Consider the following 22,118-nt stretch of genomic DNA (forward strand, 5'->3'; position numbering starts at 1 on the left):
TTCCCGCCAGAGCGGTACCTATTTATCTACTTGCACTTTGACGTGCTTTCGAACTGCTAGGTTGGCAGGAGCAGGGACAGAGCAACGGGAGCTCACCCCGTCGCAGGGATTTGAACCGCCGACATCGGCAAGTCCTAGGCTCTGTGGTTTAACCCACAGCACCACCCGCGTGTTCATCTATTTTTCGTACCAGGCTCACACCTGTCTCCGGTGCCAGAATTCTATGGTTCTGCTTTCCCTGTTCTCCCTGACAATTAGCTCTGTGTTACTAGCAAGCTTGCATGCCCTTTTCTCTGTGGTCACTGGCCTGCTGGACGCATCTATCCCAACAGGGCACAAAGCTGCAGACAGGGTAGGGCAGGATTGTACATGTAAAAGGAAGTCTGCCAATTTTATTTTATTTTTTGCTCCCTGACAAAGGGAGGGAAAGTCTGCTGCTTCTCATATGATACTTCCCCCCCTTCCCTAGCGCCTCTGCCACTGCCTTTTTTCTGCCTCCCCCCGCCCCGCCGTGGAACTAGCACCTATGTCGGAAATAGAACTGACCCTCTTGTTAAGAAGAGTTATAAAAGTCATGCTTAGTCACAGTGCTGCACTTGAGCTGTGAAGCCAGTGTAGCCAAACCGTTATCAACAACAGCCACGGTGGTGTGATCTCATCAGTGCGGTAATAAAGTCTACATTGGCAGTGATGTTCCAGTTTGAGGAACGGATGCGGCTCAGTGGAAAAGGTTCTGGGTTCCGTTCCCAGCGCTTCCGGGTCGGATGAGGGAAACTCCCAGACAGCAGCTGCCAGTCAGTGCAAACAATAGGCTGGATAAACCAGTGATCTCACCCAGTCGAAGATAACTTCCTGTGATCCTCTTTAAATTAGCCCCTTATTCAAAACCATGAGGACTAGAGTCCTTATTTGTAGCAAAGGGACTGTCATGAGTTTTACTCGTCAGTGGTTCTTTAGATACCCTGCATTTTACCTGCAAACTACTCTGTGTTCTTGAATGAAAAGGAACATATAACTGGATTTTTTAAAATAAAATAGATAATAAGGCCTTCAAGAGCTGGGGTGGCAGAGCTTCAAAGCCCCTATCCCATCTAACTGTGGGATAAAGAGCAAGGCACTCTGGCACAGCTAGATGCCTTGAGCCCCTGGCCAGGGGCTTAGCCAGTGGTGGCAAGCAGCCATTTTGATTTCCCACAATGCCCTGGGTCACACTATGCACCTGACACTCTGGTGCAAGGAGGGGGATTACGTTCTTGATGCAGCAGCTAGAAAAGTCTGTGGATGAGGCTCCTCCATAATATGAGGGATGGACACACACACACCTTGCTTGAAGGCTTGTTTCCAAAACCCCCACCCTGCCAATCCTAGAGCTATCCCAGAACAATCTGTTCTTATTTTGTTACATTTCCAGTATGGTGTGGTGGGCAGAGAAGAGAGGGTTTAAACGACACCCCTTCTCCTTTCTGTGTTCTTTTGCTGAGTGTCTGAACTCCCCTGATGTCAGCCTTTGACTGGAAGAGCCCTCAGGTCCCCCGTTCAGCAGCTTGTAAGCCATTCGCTGCCTCTACGCCAAAGCCTACCTCACAGGGCTGTTGTAAGGATGAAATGTTGCACTATAGGAGCTCCCTCTTCTAGCTCGGTGCTAGATTCACCACGCTGTGCAGAACCAGACAGGGCCTTCTCGGTAGTTGCGCCCGCCCTGTGGAATACCCTCCCTGCAGATGTGAAGGAAATAAGCAGCTATTTTCTTTTTAAAAGACATCTGAAGGGCAGCCCTGTTTAGGGAAGTTTTTAATATTGAATGCTGTATTGTTTTTAACACTTGATTGGAAGCTGCCCAGAGTGGCTGGGGAAACTCAGCCAGATGGGCGGGGTATAAATTATTAATATTATTATTATTATTATTATTATTATTATTATTAATCATCATCATCATCATCATCATCACAGATTCGGCCCTGGCATCTCTAGCGAAGCCAGCTTGCTCAACAAAGTCTTGCCCCAGACTCTAGGGAATGGCTGCCAGTCAGAGCCTGGGAGCCCTGGGTTAGATCAGCCCAACAGTCTGGCTAAATATCAAGCCACTTCATGTGCTCATGTGAGAGATAACCTGTTTTGTAGAAGATATGCAACAACAACAACACCATCACCCCAGAAAAATGAGAATGATCTCATCCCGTCCTTCAAAAAAATAAAAATAAAGCCTTGCCAGGATTTCAATGTATGGCCCATTTAATTTATTTTTCTTGGCTAAAGCAAAGGAAAGCAGTTTGGACATAACGTTGCTATGCTTTAAGCGAGCCAAACAGAATGCCCATAACTAGAGTTTGTTATATAATGGAGCTTACATAATCAAGTGGCAACTAAAAATATACTCCGGTTTAACTTCTAATGCAGTGAAGCATGAATAGATGATTCCACTTCTAGGAGGAAATGAATCTCTCTCTTTGTGTCTGTTTATGTCTTGCAGAGGGCCAATATATTATATATCAATTTTGTGCAGCCCAGATCTTTTGGTCTAAAAATTCCTGTCATCTTCAGCCTGATGGAACTTGTTTTTTGAAACACCTGGAGGGCAACAGATTGAAGAAGACAAATATACAGTGGTACCTCAGGTTACAAACTTAATTCGTTCCGGAGGTCCGTTCTTAACCCGAAACCGTTCTTAACCTGAGGCACGCTTTCGCTAATGGGGCCTCCTGCTGCCGCCAGTGCACCATTTCTGTTCTCATCCTGGGGCAAAGTTCTCAACCCGAGGTACTACTTCCAGGTTAGCATAGTCTGTAACCCGAAGCATTTGCCTGAAGTGTTTGTAACCTGAGGTACCACTGTATATACCATCAGCTGCTATGGGTAGATTTGTATGTTACGATTCCCCCCTGTTGGAATTCTGATGCGCCATTTCAAAGTTTTTTATTCCCTCCTCAGGGTCTCTGGGGCTGAGGAGCTGCAATGCCTTTCACAGATATGGGCAATGCTTAACAAGCTGGATCAGGCCAGTGGCCATCTGAGTCCAGTATCCTTTTCTCACAGTAGGCAACCAAATGTCTGTGGGCAACGCAGAAACAAGGGTGAAGCTCAAGAGCCTTCTCCCTTCCCCCAGTTTCCAGCAGCTGGAAGGGCAAGTAACAGTAGCGACAGTGACCTGTTAATTTCGGTAGGTCTACTTTGAATGGGATTTTTAGCCTGAGGCAAATCTTGGTTCTGATCCGGCTCCTCGATTTTCTCTCTGGCCCCCATCCTTGCGCCTCTCTCTACCGCTGCTTGTCCCTCAGTTTTGACATTTCCCCATGTGCCAATGTGGCCACGACTCAACAGCAGTACCAGACCTTGGGGCTTCGGATTTCAGTGGCACCCTGCGCAACGCCGAAATCCAGCCCCCTCTGCCTCTTGCACTCCGTCCTAAATCATAGCTGCAGCACCCTCTAGAGTCCGCACCCAGGGCGACTGAACAGGCTGTGTTCCCCCAAATCCACCTCTGCCCACAGTGGTCTCTAGCCGATTTCCAGCAGTTCTGGTTCAAAATATGTATCTGGCACAAGGGAACAGCGTACACCCTGATAGTTTTCTCCCCCCCCCCCGGGAGCCAGCTGTGTTCCACCTTTTCTTTTCTTTTTTAAAATAATTTTTTATTCAAAATTAAAACAAAACATATTATCCAGAAACATATCATCCTTATTCCCCCCATTTTTCCTCCCTCCCCCCACAGAACCCACCCACCCCCACCCCCCGACTTCCCTCAGTTCCAGTCTTTGATTTCTCTAAAAATGCTGTTTTCTGCAGGTTACACAGTTGTATAGATCCTCAAACTATTTAGTTGATTATTATCAATAAAAAGTTTGTGAATGTTTATTCAAAACCAGCCAAGGAGTCCAGTTCGCTTTGTTGCGTCTTCAAATACTTTGTAAAGGGTTCCCATTCATCTTTAAAGTCACAGTTATCCTTGTCCCGTAGCTTGTATGTCAGTTTTGCCAGTTCTGTATAGTCCATCAATTTTTCTTGTCATAATTCTTTAGTTGGGGTTTCTTCAGTCTTCCATCCTTGTGCTATTAAAACTCTCGCGGCCGTTGTCGCATACATGAAGATGTTTTTCAGCTTTTTTGGCAGATTTTCCCCTACAATCCCTAATAAAAATGCTTCAGGTTTTTTAACAAATGTTAAATGGAACGTTTTCTTCAATTCGTTGTATATCATGTTGTTCCACCTTTTCTTGCTCTCTCCCTACCAGCCCATTTTGGCATTGTTTACCCACATAATTCCCCGGGCACCTTATCAGATTAGCAGGACTTCGAAATGCGGAGCGGCATCTGTACTTGGAAAGAATGCTTGCATTTGGCTGGCATCCAGCTGCCCTGTTGGCTTCTGCAGGCTCAGATTTTGATGTAAACACATTCTTGATACGCGGAAGCCAAACGTGAGACCTGCCTCGTGGCCTAATTATAGAGACACGAGGACCTGTTTGGCGGGTTTTGTGGCTACTTTGGCAAACCTTGGTGCATCCTGTCCCCTGGCCAGGCATTCAGGAGGGCTGGGGGGGCAAGGAGTTGTTCACTCCCAGGATCTGGACCTCCTGTGACCTCAAGGATGCCAAGAGTTGGAAGTGCCACAGCAGAGATCATCCTGTGTGTACCTTAAGGGTTAATTCTCTTCTGGTTAAAGTCAGCTAGCCAAGGGGAGGGTGGCTGGAGGCAGGCCTGTGTGGAAGAGGAGCCTGCAATGGAAAACAGATTAGTCTAGATAAAAATGAAAAGGGGAAATAACAAAAATTAGGAGGAAAGAAAAAGAAAAGGAATTACTATAAACTCATGGAAAGTTAATTTTGTATCTTTGACCTTACTTCCATGGAAGGAGGAAGAGAGGGGAAAACTGATGCTGTTTATTTACACCCAGTTTTTTGCAAACCCCATTTTCCAAGGAAAGGTGCTGTCAGAAACTTGCGTTTGTTCCAGCTATGCAGGTGTAACTGTTTCTGAGGGGAGCACATGTGTTTATGCATGTAAATGTATATTGTTTTGTGTTTCTCTGAAGAGAATCATGGTAGTTTTCTCCTTCCCAGTTCATTTGTACAACAGCCCTGCCAGGTTGGCATGGCTGAGAGAGATGGTGGCTCGAGGGTCAACTAAAGAGCTTGGTGGGGATTGGAACTTTAAATCACCCTTGGACCCCCTCTGCTGTGTACATTTAAATCAGTATCATGCCATTTTAGGGAGCCCATGGCTTTCCTCCAAGGAATCCTGGGAACTGAAGTTTGTTAAAGGCAATACTTTTTTTTCTATAAATGTTTAGGGGTACTCTCATTTTGACTCAGGAAAATCACCATTTTATATTTCAAATCGGGGGAAATAAATGCAGTAAATGGACAAAAGTACAAAGATTCACAAAATGTTTAGGGGTATGCATACCCCCGTGTCCCCCCAGAAAAAAAGCACTGGTTAGAGGTGCTGAGAGGTGTTAAAAAGGTAAAGGGACCCCTGACCATTAGGTCCAGTCATGGCTGACTCTGGGGTTGCGGCGCTCATCTCGCTTTATTGGCCAAGGGAGCCGGTGTACAGCTTCCGGGTCATGTGGCCAGCATGACAAAGCCGCTTCTGGAGAAGCAGAGCAGCGCACGGAAACGCCGTTTACCTTCCCGCCGGAGCAGTACCTATTTATCTACTTGCACTTTGACGTGCTTTCGAACTGCTAGGTTGGCAGGAGCAGATACCGAGCAACGGGAGCTCACCCTGTTGCAGGGATTCGAACCACCAACCTTCTGATTGGCAAACCCTAGGCTCTGTGGTTTAACCTGCAGCGCCACCCGCGTCCCATCTGAGAGGTGTTAGGAGACCTTTAATTCGCTTCATGGAACTACAATTCCTAGAGTTTAAATGAAAGGTGCAGATGAGGATCATAGATGATAGACAGATAGATAGATAGATGATAGATAGATAGATGATAGATAGATAGATAGATAGATAGATAGATGATAGATAGATAGATAGATAGATAGATAGATAGATAGATAGATAGATGATAGATAGATAGATGATAGATAGATAGATAGAGATGATAGAGATAGATAGATAGATAGATAGATAGATAGATGATAGATAGATGATAGATAGATAGATAGATAGATAGATAGATAGATAGATGATAGATAGATAGATTAGATAGATAGATAGATAGATAGATAGATATAGATATAGATATAGATAGATAGATGATAGATAGATAGAGATGATGATAGATAGATAGATAGATAGATAGATAGATAGATAGATAGATAGATGATAGATATAGATAGATGATAGATAGGTGAGGCATGTGTACAGAATGCAGTTTTTCCATGTCTGAGTTACCACATACTTATTTTACAAACCGCTGCCATCAGCCACATCCTCATGTGGCTGTTTGTGAAACCAGAGCTGCTGGAACTATTGCAGAAATGTGTTATTAAAGGTGTTTCTATTGCCGTGTTTCGGGAAGGGTGGCCACTGGTGTCAACCTTCACAGCATCAGGTGTGATCTCTCTTTCCAACGCACCACCTCTCTCCCAATCACTTAGGGAGAAGAAGCCAGAGTTGACAGAGCGAACCGAGCGGCCCAAAATAATTGGAGACTGCTTCTCTCTCTCTTCATTTCTGTTCCGGCATCTTGCTTAGATTGTAAGTGTCAGGATTCTGGGACAGAACAGCAGGAGTCACCGGCAAACTGCAAAATCAGGTGACAATTCCGTCTCTCTTGTGGGAGGCAACACCTAGTTGTTCATTGCAAAATGTAGGCGGTCCAGCGAATGACCAAGCCTGTGTTGTCAATACAAGGGTTGCTTGGATAGGTTAGCATCTTTACCACCAGCCAGACCCTCCATTCAACTCATATTTTTTTAGCCTCTTCTTCTGGTGGTGAGAGCATGAACCCCAACTTCTAAGGTCCAGGGTACACCTGGACTATCCTCACTCCCTGCCCTGGGGGGGGGGGGAAGTGGTAATATTTAATTCACTGCATCTTTTCTCATCCCCACCCCTATGATAACAGCATCCAACTGTGCTCCAGGGCAAGAAATATCAGTCATCAGTAGTTATAATAATACTGTAATAATTTATTATTTATACCCCACCCATCTGACTGGGCCTCCCCAGCCACTCTGGGCGGCTTCCAACAAAGGATTAAAAATACATTAAAACATCAGTAATAAAAAGCTTCCCTAAACAGGGCTGCCTTCAGATGTCTTCTAAACATCAGATAGTTGTTTATTTCCTTGACATCTGACGGGAAGGCGTTCCACAGGGTGGGTGCCACTACCAAGAAGGCCCTCTGCCTGGTTCCCTGTAACTTCACTTCTCACAGGGAGGGAACCACCAGAAGGCCCTCGGCGCGGGATCTCAGTGTCTGGGCTGAATGATGGAGGTGGAGACGCTCCTTCAGGGCCGAGGCCATTTTGGGCTTTAAAGATCAGCACCAACACTTTGAATTGTGCTCGGAAACGTACCTGTCATTTTGAGTACTCTGTGCAGCCCATTGTGACTGTGAGGTGGAAGGCAGTGGGGATCAAGGGTAAGTGGAACCAGAGAGAGAGAGAGAGAGAGAGAGAGAGAGAGGTGCATTTTGCAATTGTATGCATGCAATTTTGAGGGCGCAATTGCATTTTGAAGTTTAAGGCTGTAAGGTGAGGTTGACATTATCTGCATTCTTCTGGGTTTTGTTTTGCCTTTTGTATGCTCAGGACAGATGAAGCATACAGGAGAGTTTGGAATTTGTTTTGGCATTTTACAAACTTGGGGGGGGTATCATGGGGGCAAAGAAAGCACCCCATGTGCCTCTGTCTGTTTCACTATCTCTTCTTGAGTGCTGCGGCTCAAAACCATTTTGTTTGCCTGAGAAAAGGAGCTTTGAGTCCTCACAGTCTTTGGGTGAAAGCAAAAATACTACACAGAAATCCATATGTGTTGCAAGATGTTTTCCACCAGTGGTTGGCAGAAGGTAGACTGGGGTATTTATTGGATGAATTCTGAGAAACAAGCTTCGCTGTGTTGGCTTTGGCATCAATTAGCAGAAACGTGAAAGCAAATATTTTTGGCATTGCAATTGTTCCAGCTAGAAAATGTGCAAGTGAGAATATTGGGAGTGGAGGCGAAAGGATCTGAATTTCCGAAAAGGTCAGGATTCTTTCTTTAAACAATGTAAGGACTCTACCACTATGCAAAAGCACATAACCTGTTAGAGTAACAAAGAAACACAGGGTCATCCCACAGTGCCTTGTTGAACCCCTCGAGTCAGCCCTCTGTGGGGTCTTCTGCATCAAGGGAGGAGCAAAAAAAATCAGATCATTCTCATTCACAGGCGATAGTTGGGTGGGGGCATGTGAGGAAGAATGAGCTGAAGAAAGCATGCTGGTTGGTTGTTTATTTTTGTTTAATAGTCTGAGAGTTGCAAAATGTTTAGGTTACAGAAAGGTAGCCGTGTTGGTCTGCCATAGTCAAAACAAAATTTTTTTTTTCCTTCCAGTAGCACCTTAAAGACCAACTAAGTTAGTTCTTGGTATGAGCTTTCGTGTGCATGCACACTTCTTCAGATACCAAATGTTTAGGGGTATGCATACCCCTGCGTAACCCCTCCCCAGAAAAAAAGCACTGTGCAAATGGGTATGTATGTTGTTATTGCTGTAAGAAAAACAAATGGACCGACCTGCATCTTCTGAGGCCCTTCTTTGCGTGCCTCCTCCACAAGAGATCTGGAGGGAGCAACATGAGGTTGGGCCTTTTCAGTGGTGGCTCCCAATTTGTGGAATGGTGTCCCCGGGAAGGCTTGCCTGGAGCCTTTGTTAGGTTGGCACCCTGGGGAGGTTGTGGGCTCTCCTTCCTGGAAGGAAGGATGGCCATCTGCCATGGATGCTTTAGCTGAGATTCCTGCATTGCAGCGGGGTCAGACTAGATGACCCTTGGGGTCCCTAACAACTCTACGATTCTATAGCTTTAGGCACCAGGCAAAAGCATCCCTCTTCCCCCGGCTATTGGCTAACTAAACAACCTATGGCTTTTTAAACTGTGGGTATTGTTTCGTTTCTTATTGTTGTTATAGGAATTCTAAGGTCTTATATTTATAAAATAAATGTTCAGAAATGTACAAGGCCAACACATACATAAGTATATAAACCATGTGTCTGAAATAGTACAGGAGAACAACCCTGAAGCCATTTTGATTCTCCTGTGGGAAAGGGAGCAGTATTTTTCTTGTAACACTGTGTTATACATTTTTGTGTTTTTATATTGTAAACCACTCTGAGATCCTCAGATGATGGATAGTATAGAAGTATAATGTATATAATAAAATAAATGCCAGAGGAACACAGCTACTGCCCTCAAAATAGTTTCACGGTAAACTGCCTTCATGTCATTCATATTTGTCTGAATTTGCCAGAATAAACAGACTCTCAGAACATTATCAAGAAGTGCTTGCTGTGCAAGGGACAAATAGGCACCATGTTCTTTGACAGGTATGGAACGTTCCAGAACAAATGTAAGATCAATCACACTTCAGAACTCCCTTCTTAGCTCTCAGCTGAATTAATATTCACCAATGAACCAATGAAGGTAATCATTGTGGGTTTTTTTCCCTCCCAACACTCAGAGCTCCCTTCCTCAGAACACCTGAGTGTGGCAGATGCGACGTGGTTGGCGCTCAACGTGGTTTCCGGAGGAGGCAGTTTCTCCAGCTCCCAGCCCATCGGCGTGACCAAGATTGCCAAATCAGTGATAGCTCCGTTGGCTGATCAGAACATCTCAGTATTCATGCTCTCCACTTATCAGACAGACTTCATCCTGGTAAGGAAACACAATGTGAGCAGATAAATGACAGAAGTCATGCTCCGTCTACAGAAGACCTGATAGGAATCAGATGGGTGGCCTCTCCCGAGGCTATTACTTTAAGGGAATGATCCCCAATTATTTCCTATTTACCTTCTGCGTGACTTCTGAATTTTTAAAATTTTGATAACAGGTAACCGACATGCAACATGGTGTCAGAAGTGGCACTGACTGCAGCGGTTTCTAGAATGTATTGGGTGGCAATGGGAAGCCTCTGGATTTGACTGTGGCACAACATCAGTCCTGCACATCCAATTACTCTAGCTTGCACTTTACTCAGAAAACGGGGCACTCCCTCTGCCCCTAATCAGTGATAGCCCTCATCCTGTGGACCCTGTGTGTTGCCTTTGGGGATACCTTGTTTAGTGCAAGCTCTCTCCCTTGTCCTTCCTGCAGCACTCAGCGTCCCAGAGTTTTTTGAACTTCTGTCTGTCCTTAGTAGGCGGCTGGACCCCTCTTGGCCGTAGTGCACATGCCTGTAAAATCGTGTGTGATTGCTGAGGTGTCAGAAATGTTGCAGCTTTACACTTCAGCTGCTTTTGAACCACTGATAACCGGTTGTTTTGCAAAACAAAAATGGGGGAAAGGAAAGGAAACTCTTTTGGTCCTTAAGAAGTATTCCACAACCAGGCAATACCTTCTTTTTTCTTTTTTAGGACAAACACAAATGCACAATGCTCTGAGGAAGCTTTTGTGGTCTGGATGTTAAGAAAAGCGTAGTGGGGGTGTGAGGGTTCCCAGGAGCAGAGTAGACAATGAACCAGGGAAGTATCCTGCTAACTGTGCATGAGTGGAGAAGCTCATGGAAGCACCTGCCTGGATCAGGGCCTGTCTAGGAGCCAGGAAGATTGGAGCTCCAGTGTTTTCCTAGACAGGGGACACAAAGACACCTGCAGACATACATGGCTGGCACACCCATAAGGCAAGAAGAGGCAACTGCCTCGGGCAGCAAGGTCCGCAGAGCAGCAGATTCCAGTGTAGATCTTTATTCCCCTTGTTCCTGATCTCCCTGAGAGGGAGGGCGCACCATTCTGTGGTTCACCTCAGGCATCAAAATGTATTGGGTCAGCCCTGCATAAACACACATGCCCTTACTCCCATCCAACCAATCTCTGTCCGTGGTCCTGTTTGATATGGGGCATAGGTGCCAACTCCCTGGGGCCCTGGGGCCCCGAGAACCCACAAAATCCCCCATCAAGGGGCTGGGCATCCACAGATTTTGATGCCAGAGTCATGCGTGCTGCATGGCACCCACAGCCCTGGGCACCCACAGTCGCGAGGCCAAGCTGGCACTCCTGTTGAGAGGCTTCATGCATGAATTAGAGCTAAGCATGTTGGTTATATGAGGCTGATTGCCCCACAGTAACCCCAGCCTGGGAGCTTAGAGTGAAGGGCAGGTCCATTCTTAACCTGAAACTGTTCTTAACCTGAAGCACCACTTTACTAATGGGGCCTCCTGCTGCCGCCGCGCCGCTGGAGCATGATTTCTGTTCTCATCCTGAAGCAAAATTCTTAACCTGAAGCACTATTTCTGGGTTAGCGGAGTCTGTAACCTGAAGCGTATGTAACCTGAGGTACCACTGTAATAGCAACAGGGTCTTTGTTTTTCTCATGAGCTTATTATTATCTCTTCTTCTTCTTCTTCTTCTTCTTCTTCTTCTTCTTCTTCTTCTTCTTCTTCTTCTTCTTCTTCTTCTTCTTCTTCCCATGCTCAGATACGTGAGCGAGACCTGCCCTTTGTGACGCACACGCTGGCTTCTGAATTCACCATCCTCAGGGTCGTGAACGGGGAGGCGGTGGCGGCCGACAGCCTCGGGATAACAAACGGATTTATGAAACCAAAACTGGGTATGGTTCCCCTCCAGTTTGCCACCTGCCCCCAGTTTTACAGGGATCAGTGTTCTCTTTCTGGTCACAGCCCGTTGCAAACCAAGACCTCTTTTAATGGTGTGTGCCAATTTCCTTGGGGGGGGGGCACCATCCAACATCGTGCTACGATGAAGAGAGCCAGTGTGGTGTAGTGGTTAAGAGTGGTAGTCTCGTAATCTGGGGAACCAGGTTCGCGTCTCCGCTCCTCCACATGCAGCTGCTGGGTGACCTTGGGCTAGTCACACTTCTCTGAAGTCTCTCAGCCCCACTCACCTCACAGAGTGTTTGTTGTGGGGGAGGAAGGGAAAAGGAGAATGTTAGCTGCTTTGCGACTCCTTCGGGTAGTGATAAAGCAGGATATCAAATCCAAACTCTTCTTCTACTCTTCTTCAGTACCCTTGTTCCCAATGTTTTGCTGCAGCAGAACGTGGTTGCGGAAGAGAATGCCTCAGCAGGTTGCTGGTAACTCTGTTGTGTGAAGAACGGCGCCATCTATTGCATGATGAATTTCTACTGATGCACTAGGCCCCCTGCCTCCAGCCCTACCAGTCCCAACATGCACAAGCTGCCACAGCAGAAATAACTTCTTATCATTCCTTTACATCTGTGTGTCTCTTCCTCTCTTTCAGTTCAGAGGCCTGTCATCCACCCACTTTCCAGCCCAAGTAACATGTTCTGTGTCACCAGCCTGGACCCAGATACCCTCCCCTCGGTTGCTACACTCCTTATGGATGTCATGTTTTACTCCAATGGGTAAGTTCAAACCAGGGAATTGGGGTGAGGGCACAAGGGAGAAGGAAGCTTCCTTAAACCTCACAAGAAATGCCTTTGGACTTAACCCGCTTGAGACAGTTTCCCTTCATAACACCCTGGGATTGCCAGGAACGCTGCCACAAGCTTCTTGAAAGAAGGGGTGCCACATGATACCTGTTCCACGGGTATTGATCTTTTAGGGTGCACTTTGGAACTCCCTGCCTCTGTATTCTTCCTGCCACCAGCAAAAAAATATTTTTGTTTAGGCAAGATATGTAGAATGATGGCATGTGTTTTAATCTGGCTTTTAGCTTGTCGTTGATTTCAGTTTTGTTTATAGTTGTTTTTAACTGTAGTAAATTTGACGCTTTATTCTTTTTGTAAGCTGCTTTGGGCACAATCAAGCAGCATATAAATTGTTCCCAAATTTGGTTCTCCCTTCCTCCGCAGAGTAAAAGATTTTATGGTGGGCAATGAAGATTCTGGACACATTCGCTTTTTCTCATTCTCCCTCATTGAGGGTTACATTTCTTTGGTGATGGATGTACAGACGCAGAAAAGGTGAGAACCGGCTTCCTAAATCCTATTCACTGGGCCTCAGGTGTTTATTAGGAGACCTCGCATGTGCCCCCATGCAAACACGCAGCACCCACATGAATGCCAAAAATCCAGCTGGCTCCTGAAGTAACTTAAAAGGGCCCTGGAATACATATGGACTTCATACACCCATCCCAGATCATGGAAGCCATCATCAAAAAGCTAGCCAGAACGGTGCAAGGGAGTTACGCCAAGGGAGATGAAGAAGAAGAAGAAGAGTTTGGATTTGATATCCTGCCTTTCACTCCCCTTCAGGAGTCTCAAAGCGGCTAACATTCTCCTTTCCCTTCCTCCCCCACAACAAACACTCTGTGAGGTGAGTGGGGCTGAGAGACTTCAGAGAAATGTGACTAGCCCAAGGTCACCCAGCAGCTGCATGTGGAGGAGCGGGGACGCGAACCCGGTTCCCCAGATTATGTGAGGGATGGGTGCCTGGGAGAGGAGATGCCTTCAGGAACATTCCAGGGAAAACAGCACTTTGGGGTGGTCTTTTGCGGGATCTGGGTTCGAATTCTTCTGGGGGACAGAAGAAAGAGCAGCAGGTGGAATCTTTTACTCCAGAATATATGTGGCTTTAGAATTTTATATTGGCCATGTCTTGCAAGCCACTTTGAGTGTCATTGCATTAGTTACCATATTTTTTTGCTCTATAAGACGCACTTTTTCCCCTCCAAAAATTAAGGGGAAATGTGTGTGTGTCTTATGGAGCAAATGCAGGCTCCATGGCTTCAGCGATAGCAACGTGAAGCCTCCGAAGTGCAGTGGGAGTGCTCCCGCCTCGCTCCGGAAGCTTCGCGTTGCTTTTGCTGAAGCCTGGAGAGCGAGACGAGTCGGTGCGCACCAATCCCTCTTGCTCTCCTGGCTTTGCTTCGCTGGAGAGGCGCTGCGCAGCTTTCCCTCTCTGCGCAGCACCCCTTCAGCAAAGCAGGAGGAGAAATGGAAGGGGCTCCATTTCTCCTGCCTCTTCGCTGAAGGGGCGCTGCGCAGAGAGGGAGAGAATTTTTTTTTTCTTGTTCTCCCCCTCTAAAACAAGGTGCATCCTATGGTTGGGTGTGTCCTATAGAGCGAAAAATACGGTATATGTTTATTTATATCCCGCCCTTCCTCTTAAAGGAGGCAGGGGTGGCAAAACAGTTTTTTGGTTGGTAGATGGTTTGATTGCATTCATAGGCCACCTTTTTCTTCAAGGAGTTCAAGGTGGTGCACATAGTAAACTTTAGTTGGCAACGACCCTAAATCTAAAAATCTTGCATCAAAGATGCCATAGGCCTCCCTGGGTGGATAAATGGGTGTTGGGTTTCTCGAGTTCTTTTTAATATAGCAGGACGGATTGAAATCTTATTTTCCTGCTCTCTCTCTTTTTAAAAGGTTTCCTAATAATTTGTTGTTTACAAGTGCATCGGGAGAACTCTGGAAGATGGTCCGGATTGGAGGGCAGCCTCTTGGATTTGGTAGGTTGTTCCTTAGAGGCTGGCTGCTGACTTGCTGAGGTGGGATTTACTGAGAAGCTAATGGATTTGCTTGTCATTTCCCTGTCCATATATCCATCAGGGAACATGGCGTATACAGGGTGAGGAAGCAGTAGGGCTGCAATTCTTTTCTTCTGCTCTTTTTGATACGGGGAACCTCTCCCTCACATGGAAAGTCCCATTCATCCAAGCGGTGAGGATCATTAACAGGGGACCGGCAACACAATCCCACGATACTCCATTGTTTCTAGCCCAGCCATGGTACTCCATTCCGTTTCCGCCTCCTTCCCACCTCAGCAAGTCAGCAGGCTGTATACCCCTGGCCTCTCCTCTCATGATCCTCTCCATGAAGATTATGCACTTCACGGTTTCGCAGATGGCTTTGCGCAACAGGAAATGCCAAGAGCAGAGAGCAAACAAATCCCTGCAGTAAACAGAGGATCTTCTCAAAGCCTCTGTTTCTCAGATAAACTCATTCCTGACGCTCCCTTCACCGCCAGTTGAAGGACCTGTGACTGCAGGAGCCAACAGGGCGCCCTCTTCGGCATAGGCACCAGATCCTAGGGGCCAAGGCAGAGCCGGATTTACATATAAGCTGAACAAGCTATAGCTTAGGGTCCCACTCTCTTGGGGCCCCCAAAAAAATTTAAAGGGAAAAAACCTGGATGTACATTTTCAAAATGCAGTGGTACCTCAGGTTACAGATGCTTCAGGTTACTAACGCTTCAGGTTACAGACTCCGCTAACCCAGAAATAGTACCTCTGGTTAAGAACTTTGCTTCAAGATGAGAACAAAAACTGCACGGCAGCAGGAGGCCCCATTAGCTAAAGTGGTACCTCAGGTTAAGAACAGTTTCAGGTTAAGAATGGAATTAAGTTCTTAACCTGAGGTACCACTGTATAAGATAAAAAATCAAATAAAATAAAACCTACATACAGCAACAGTCTTTTGTGTTGTGTAGGCTCCTGCGATGTAAGTAATGGGCCTCCAATCATTTTAAGTTAGAGCTTAATAATTATTTCACTATTAATATACTTAATTTTATTTCAGTTCAACCATTACTTTGAAAAAATACATATTTTGTTAGGTGCAAATGGCTTTAGATACCTATTAGGTCCATAAATTACCATATCGGCATATATTCAACACAAAACAGTGACAATTTGTTGTTGACAAAGGACAGCTGGACATATAAAGGGCCCCATTACCTTCCGTAGCTTAGGGCCTCAGCAAACCTAAATCTGGCCCTGGACCAAGGCAGTTTTGCACACGCACACATACCCCCATGTATTTTTTGAGGGAGCCAGACACCCTCAATGATCAGAAGGTGTCTGGCTCCTCACAACGTCAGGACATTGCGCAACTTCACTCCGAGCCCCCTCAGTCCTCTGCAGAGAAGCTGGCGCCTCTGCTCCTCTGTGTTTGGAACAAGTTGAAGCTTTCCAGACTAGTCACCCTGGGTAGCCCTGCGGAAAGAAGATTATAGTAATCTAATCCTGGGTCCCAAAGCAGGAATGTCTGTGGCCCCATCGCATCTTTCCTCGGCTAACACGGGCGTTTGTAATGAGCTGTTGTTTTCTCCTCCTCTCTCCCCTAGATGAATGTGGAATTGTGGCACAGATTTCTGAACCGTTGGCGGCAGCTGACATCCCAGCCTATTACATCAGTACGTTTAAGTTTGATCATGCACTGGTAAGTCCCAGGGTGCTACTTTTAAACCAAGACCATTGGTCCATCGAGAGGGATTAGCAGAGGCTGCTCAGGAAAGCTTTACCAGGGCATTGTATTATTATTATTATTATTATTATTATTATTATTAAAATTTCTATACTGCCCTTCATCCAAGAATCACATAGCAACAAATAACCCTCCCTGCAGTTTAAAAGGCCATAGATTGTTTAATTAGCCAAAGGCCTTGGGAAAAGGGGAAAGTTTCGCTTGTCACCTAAAGATTTCCCCAGGCCTTTGGCCATTAAATAATCTATGGCCTTTATGTGGGGGGTATTATTAATATTATTATTGTTGTTGTTGTTGTTGTTGTTACTATTTTATTTGCTGTTTTTTAATATGCTTCATATTATGTTTTTATTATCACACGCTTTAAATTTGTTCTTAATGATCTACACCACCCTGGGGGTCTTTTGATAAAGGGTGGTATGTAAATTTATTATTATTATTATTATTATTATTATTAATAATAATAACAACAACAACAACAACAACAACAACAACAACAACAATAATACCCTGGCTGGCAGTGGCTCTCAAGGGTTTCAGGTAGGGAATCTCCCAGCTTCACCTGCAGACACCAGGTGTAATAAACAAAAATCTGCCTTTATACAGGGATTGAACTTGGCTCCTTATTTCCGCATGCAAAGCAAACCTTCTGCCGCTGAATTGAGGCTCTTCCCCGTGGAGAAAGAGAAGGTCCATTTTGGACATCCCACCCACACACCAGCGATAAAATATCTTAGGCCGGCTTTGGCAGCAGACTAGTGACACTGTTAGGGTCTTTTGTTTTAATGTGTTTCAGTGTGTGTGCCAAGTCGCATGCTGTGTTTGAGAGTCTCTCCTCTCACTGCCCCCCCCATAAACAATCCCCATGATGCTGCCCATTACCTTTCCTACATTAAGCCTCTTTCGGAGAGAGCCCTGACCTTCTAACCCATTAAAAGCTCAGGCAGCAAATCCCAGCTTTTCTCTTCCTCTGGTCAGGTTTTTTTGCTTTGTTTATATTTTTTTGGCACCGGCCTCTTTTCTAGCTTGGAAACTCCAATGTGTACACTGTTTTTTTCAAAAAGAGAAAATGTCAACACCATCTCAGATAGCGAAGGTCAAATGGTTAGATCCACTTGGTTTATTTCCTTAAACATTAACCACACTGATAAGATAAGCCCATAAGAGCCTTCCTAAAGCTAACACACAGGGGCTTATTTCGCACTCGGGTGATAAGCCTGTGTCTGGGCTGTGCCACTTCGGAGGTGACGGGGAGGGGGTGTGCCTGACATCAGGGTCCAAAAAGTATTTCTTGCACCTAGAAAACTAGCTGCTCAAGGAGAAAAATAGAGTAACATCCAGCCATAGATCTCAGTGGCAGAGTGCTTGCTTTGAATGTATAGTCCCAAGCTGAGTCCCTGGGATTTATAGAGAGGACTGGGGAGGTTCTCTGAAACCCTACATAGATGCTGCCAGTCTGTGTAGGCAATACTAAGGTGGATGGACAAAAATCAGCTTCCTTTTGTCCTTGGCACTCTATATTTCTGCATGCAGGGCCTTATTAAAGGTAAAGGTACCCCTGCCCGTACGGGCCAGTCTTGCCAGACTCTAGGGTTGTGTGCTCATCTCACTCTAGAGGCCGGGAGCCAGCGCTGTCCGCAGACACTTCCGGGTCACGTGGCCAGCGTGACAAGCTGCATCTGGCGAGCCAGCGCAGCACACGGAACGCCGTTTACCTTGTTAGAGTGCCTTGTTAGAGTGCTGTTATTGTTGTTTTGGGGGGGGGTTGTTTGTTTTTATATGGAGGAGCATTCGGTTATTTAACACCCCCATAGTTGAAAGTGGTTCATCCCTACAATTCTGCAACACGCCCAACACCTTGCTACTCGCAGAACACCACCAGTTGGGCAGCTGCCTTGGCGGCGCTATCTGGCAGTAGCCAAGGGAAAGTCTTTAAAAAATGCTTCTCTGTCGTGTCCTAAGGCTCTTAAGATGTCCTCTCAGGGACCATAGGATTGTACACATTATCAATTAAAAATTATGGGTGATAACCCAAAGAAGCCATTGAAGTGGCTGGACTGATTTGGATGGGTCTGCTCTTAATTGTGAATTAAGAGAGCAATACCTGGGACACGGTTTTAGGGTGGATGGGGATACATACGAGAACTGCACATTCTCTTTCGGCAGTGATTGACAAAAGAGGAAAGCTCTTAAGAGAGATGGCTGTGTTTCCCCAGGGAGAATCAGAATGTTATGTTTATTTTAATTCAGATGTGTGTAACTTGCATTTTCTTTCTTTTTAGTCATTTTGAAATGGGCATCTTTTTTTCCCAAGGGGCCAGGTGTGCCTTCCCAAGCAAACTTGAGTGTTCTGTGTTTGTTCATGTTGTCATTCGTGTTCAGCTTTACTTTAATACAGTGGTACCTTGGTTCTCAAACTTAATCCATTCTGGAAGTCCGTTCCAAAACCAAAGCGTTCCAAAACCAAGGCACGCTTTCCCATAGAAAGTAATTCAAAATGGATTAATCCATTCCAGACTTTTAAAAACAACAGCAATTTAGCATGAATTTTACTATCTCATGAGACCATTGATCCATAAAATGAAAGCAGCAAACGATGTACTGCAGTCACACAATCAATCAATCAATCAGTAGCTGAACTGGGTTCCACTGGGTTCCACACAGTCACAAAAACAAAACCACAAAATAAATAGCAAAAACAGACAGACCTCAGCGTAACACTCAAAACGGAAGTGTGACACTCAAATCGGAAGCGTAACACTCAAAATGGAGCACGTTCGGCTTCCAAAAAGAGTTCACAAACCAGAACACTTACTTCCAGGTTTGCAGTGTTTGGGTTCCAAGTTGTTTGAGTGCTAAGGCGTTTGAGAACCAAGGTAACACTGTATTGTTAAGCTTTGTTTTGTCATGGTCCAAGGACTAAAAACAAATAAGTGAACCTGACTCAGTAAAGCTAATGCTAGATAACATCTTAACATTCTGTCTATCTATTCTAGGCACCCTACAGTGTTGCATTTATGACAGTTGGCCTATAATTTATCATATCTAGAAGTCTGAATTTCTATCAAAATGTAGCGTCCTGGTTTTCAGGGGTGGTTGTTCTTTCTTCCACCCACTGCAGGTACCAGAAGAAAATATCAATGGTGTTATCAATGCACTTCAAGTGAGTCAAGCTGAAAAGCACTAGGAATCCTTTGGAGCGGGACTAAGAGTGCATTTTCTGTCAAAAATTCTTCTCAGTATTTTCTTGGAGCAAGGAGAGAGAGAGAAAAAGTGGTTTGTTTGTTTTTTACTCCAAAGAGAGCCTGGGAAAAGAAGCCGTTGCCACATGTGAAGAAAATAAGAAACAAAAGACTGCTTGAGGGGCATAAATAACTCCTGATAGCTTTTTTTTTAAATAGCAATTTTGAAAATAAAATCTTCAAAGGGGCAGAGCATGGTGAGGAGCAAGAAGGAAAAATGTTTGGGATTTCAAAACTGTAATGTACCAATTCTGCTGTTTTCTCTTTCAACCCACCCACCCTCTCCCCTTTTTCATTTTCATTTGCCGGTGTGACAGAAATACACTGTTATCCGAGGTTTGAAATAAAAGAGACTGTGTACTTCAATTGAGGGAGGAACTGGGATGGAGCACATTTGTGAGGATGGGAAGAGCAAAAGTGTAGCACGCATTTGCGGAAGAACAGTGAGAAGGGGAAATAAAATACAATTTTGGACTCTTGTCGCCTTTTCTGTGAACAACAGGCCGGTCATTAAGTGTGTCAGGCCAAGAGGGTCAATTGTTACAAGGAAACGTCACCATGCTATGAGGACAAAAAGGGAGCCGTCCTGTCTCAGACCATCTATTCCAGCATTTTGTTTAGAAACAGAAAGCAGATGATGGCTCCATTTTAGCTCTGTGTCATCAGCACCAGCCTCTCTCAACCTCTGGTTGCTGTTGAACTACAACTCCCATCATCCCCAGCTATCAGGACCAGTGGTCATGGATGATGGGGGTTGTAGTCCAGCAACACCCGGGCTCTGCCCTACCCAGAGATGCCATTGGGGATTGAACCCAGGTGCTTGAACCACTATAGCTACAGCCCTGCTTCCCCATAGTGGCCAAGCAGATGCTTCTAGAAACCAGCAGTGAGCATTAAGACGATAGGCCGCCTCTGCTTGGTTGCAATACAGTGGTACCTCAGGTTAAGTACTTAATTCGTTCTGGAGGTCCGTTCTTAACCTGAAGCACCACTTTAGCTAATGGGGCCTCCTGCTGCTACCACGCCGCTGGAGCACGATTTCTGTTCTCATCCTGAAGCACTATTTCCGGGTTAGCGGAAACTGTAACCTGAAGCGTATGTAACCCGAGGTACCACTGTACTAGCTCTGGTTTGCTGTTTGGCTAGCATGGAGAACACCTCTCAGGAGAGACACGTGAACTGGTCTGATGCTCTGCGGAAGCCACCTAAAACGAGTGGCCATCGCTGTGCTGTTTGGCAGGAAATTTTTTCGCCAGGAAAAGGACTTCAACGGAAGAGCCACAAGTTCCCAGTGGCCAAGCCACAATATCTCCCAATAAAAAGGCAACAGGAAAGGCCTGAGACCCTGGAAAGTTGATGCCAGGCAATGCTGGACTCAACTGGCACAGCGTCCTCTCAATGGAGGCTGGGTCCATATGGGCAAATGGGGCACTGCCCCACCAACCTCTGCCTGCCCTCAGCCAGCCCCCACCTGCCTGCCTTCCTGGATGAAGAGCTGGTCCAGGGAGTGGCATTGCCCCCATCAGCTTCCTCCTCTTCCCTTTCAGGTTGCCCCTTGTAGAATTCAGCAGGAAAGGCAAAACTAGATTGAGTTCACTCTGTTTGTCATTGGCTCTGGCACCACCTACTGGTGGGCTCCCTGCCTTCCAACCAGTCCCAGTGGATTGATCGGGTTGCATATTCCCAGTCTTTCTAGGCAGGCAAGACTGGGAACTAAAACCACAAGCAATGTAGCTGCTCAAAACATAGCAGGATAATTCTTTTATAGGTGTTTTCAATGACGTTGGGGTGGAATTTTTTCCAGGGCTTGGTGCTTTTCCCAGGTGGAAAATGTTCCATGTTAGGAGTTCATGAGCAACAGCCAATGGATGCCAACTGCTGGTTGTTATGGACTCCAACTCCCATCAGCCCTGCTTGGGATAACCAATTGTCAGGGATGATGGGAGCTGCGGTCCACAGCACCACCCCTGCCCTAAGGTATCAGAAAATTGCCTGAGGCAAACAGAGATACTTTTTTTCAGTGCACATTTTATCAATCCAATTCAAAGGTTTGTGGAAGACCCAGACTGCTGTGCATTATCTCATTTTCAGCAGGTTGGAGCAGAGATGTGAGGGTGGGGCAACATAAGAAGCTGCTTTCTATTGTCAGGCCATTGATTTCTCTAGCTGACTGGCAGCCGCTCTCCAGGGTTTCAGGCAGAGGCACCCTCTCACCCCTTCCTGGAGATGGCAGGGATTAAACCTGGGGCCTTGTGCATGCAACGCAACGGCTCTCCTACTGAGCTATTGCTCTTCCCCGTTTGGGAATTATCGTCATTTCCCTGTAGAAGCCAATGGGCGCAATTTGAATGCATTCTCTTGGGCATAGCCCATTGACATGAGTGGGATGTGGTGCTTGTGCCCTCTGTTCTAGAAACTGACTTGGATCCTGGTCAGACGCAAAATGGGAATGGTTTTGTTTGCTTAGTTCCTCCATTCAGAATTGCGAGTGAGTCCTGTTGGGCTGCACTGCTGATTTTTTGGGGAACTGAAATGTTGATTTCGGAACATTTGTACTTAAAAGAACTTCTCTGTGTCGCTGCAATTGTGCGCCTCTAAGAGAGCC

At 45.8% G+C, this 22,118-nt stretch overlaps 1 protein-coding gene across 1 annotated transcript in view; it reads left to right on the forward strand.

Moving 5' to 3' along the window:
- CASTOR2 (cytosolic arginine sensor for mTORC1 subunit 2) overlaps positions 1 to 19,663 on the forward strand; it is a 50,067-nt gene extending 30,404 nt beyond the window's left edge. Inside the window, exons 3-9 of the mRNA XM_053366628.1 lie at positions 9,610 to 9,803; positions 11,561 to 11,693; positions 12,344 to 12,467; positions 12,918 to 13,028; positions 14,433 to 14,515; positions 16,132 to 16,226; positions 19,393 to 19,663. Of these exons, the coding sequence (XP_053222603.1) occupies positions 9,610 to 9,803; positions 11,561 to 11,693; positions 12,344 to 12,467; positions 12,918 to 13,028; positions 14,433 to 14,515; positions 16,132 to 16,226; positions 19,393 to 19,458 (806 nt within the window). The 3' untranslated portion in view covers positions 19,459 to 19,663. The remainder of the gene's footprint in view (positions 1 to 9,609; positions 9,804 to 11,560; positions 11,694 to 12,343; positions 12,468 to 12,917; positions 13,029 to 14,432; positions 14,516 to 16,131; positions 16,227 to 19,392) is intronic.
- Positions 19,664 to 22,118: the final 2,455 nt, after the last annotated feature.

Source organism: Podarcis raffonei, chromosome 15 (assembly GCF_027172205.1).
Source record: "Podarcis raffonei isolate rPodRaf1 chromosome 15, rPodRaf1.pri, whole genome shotgun sequence".
NCBI classification, from domain to species: Eukaryota; Metazoa; Chordata; class Lepidosauria; order Squamata; family Lacertidae; genus Podarcis; species Podarcis raffonei.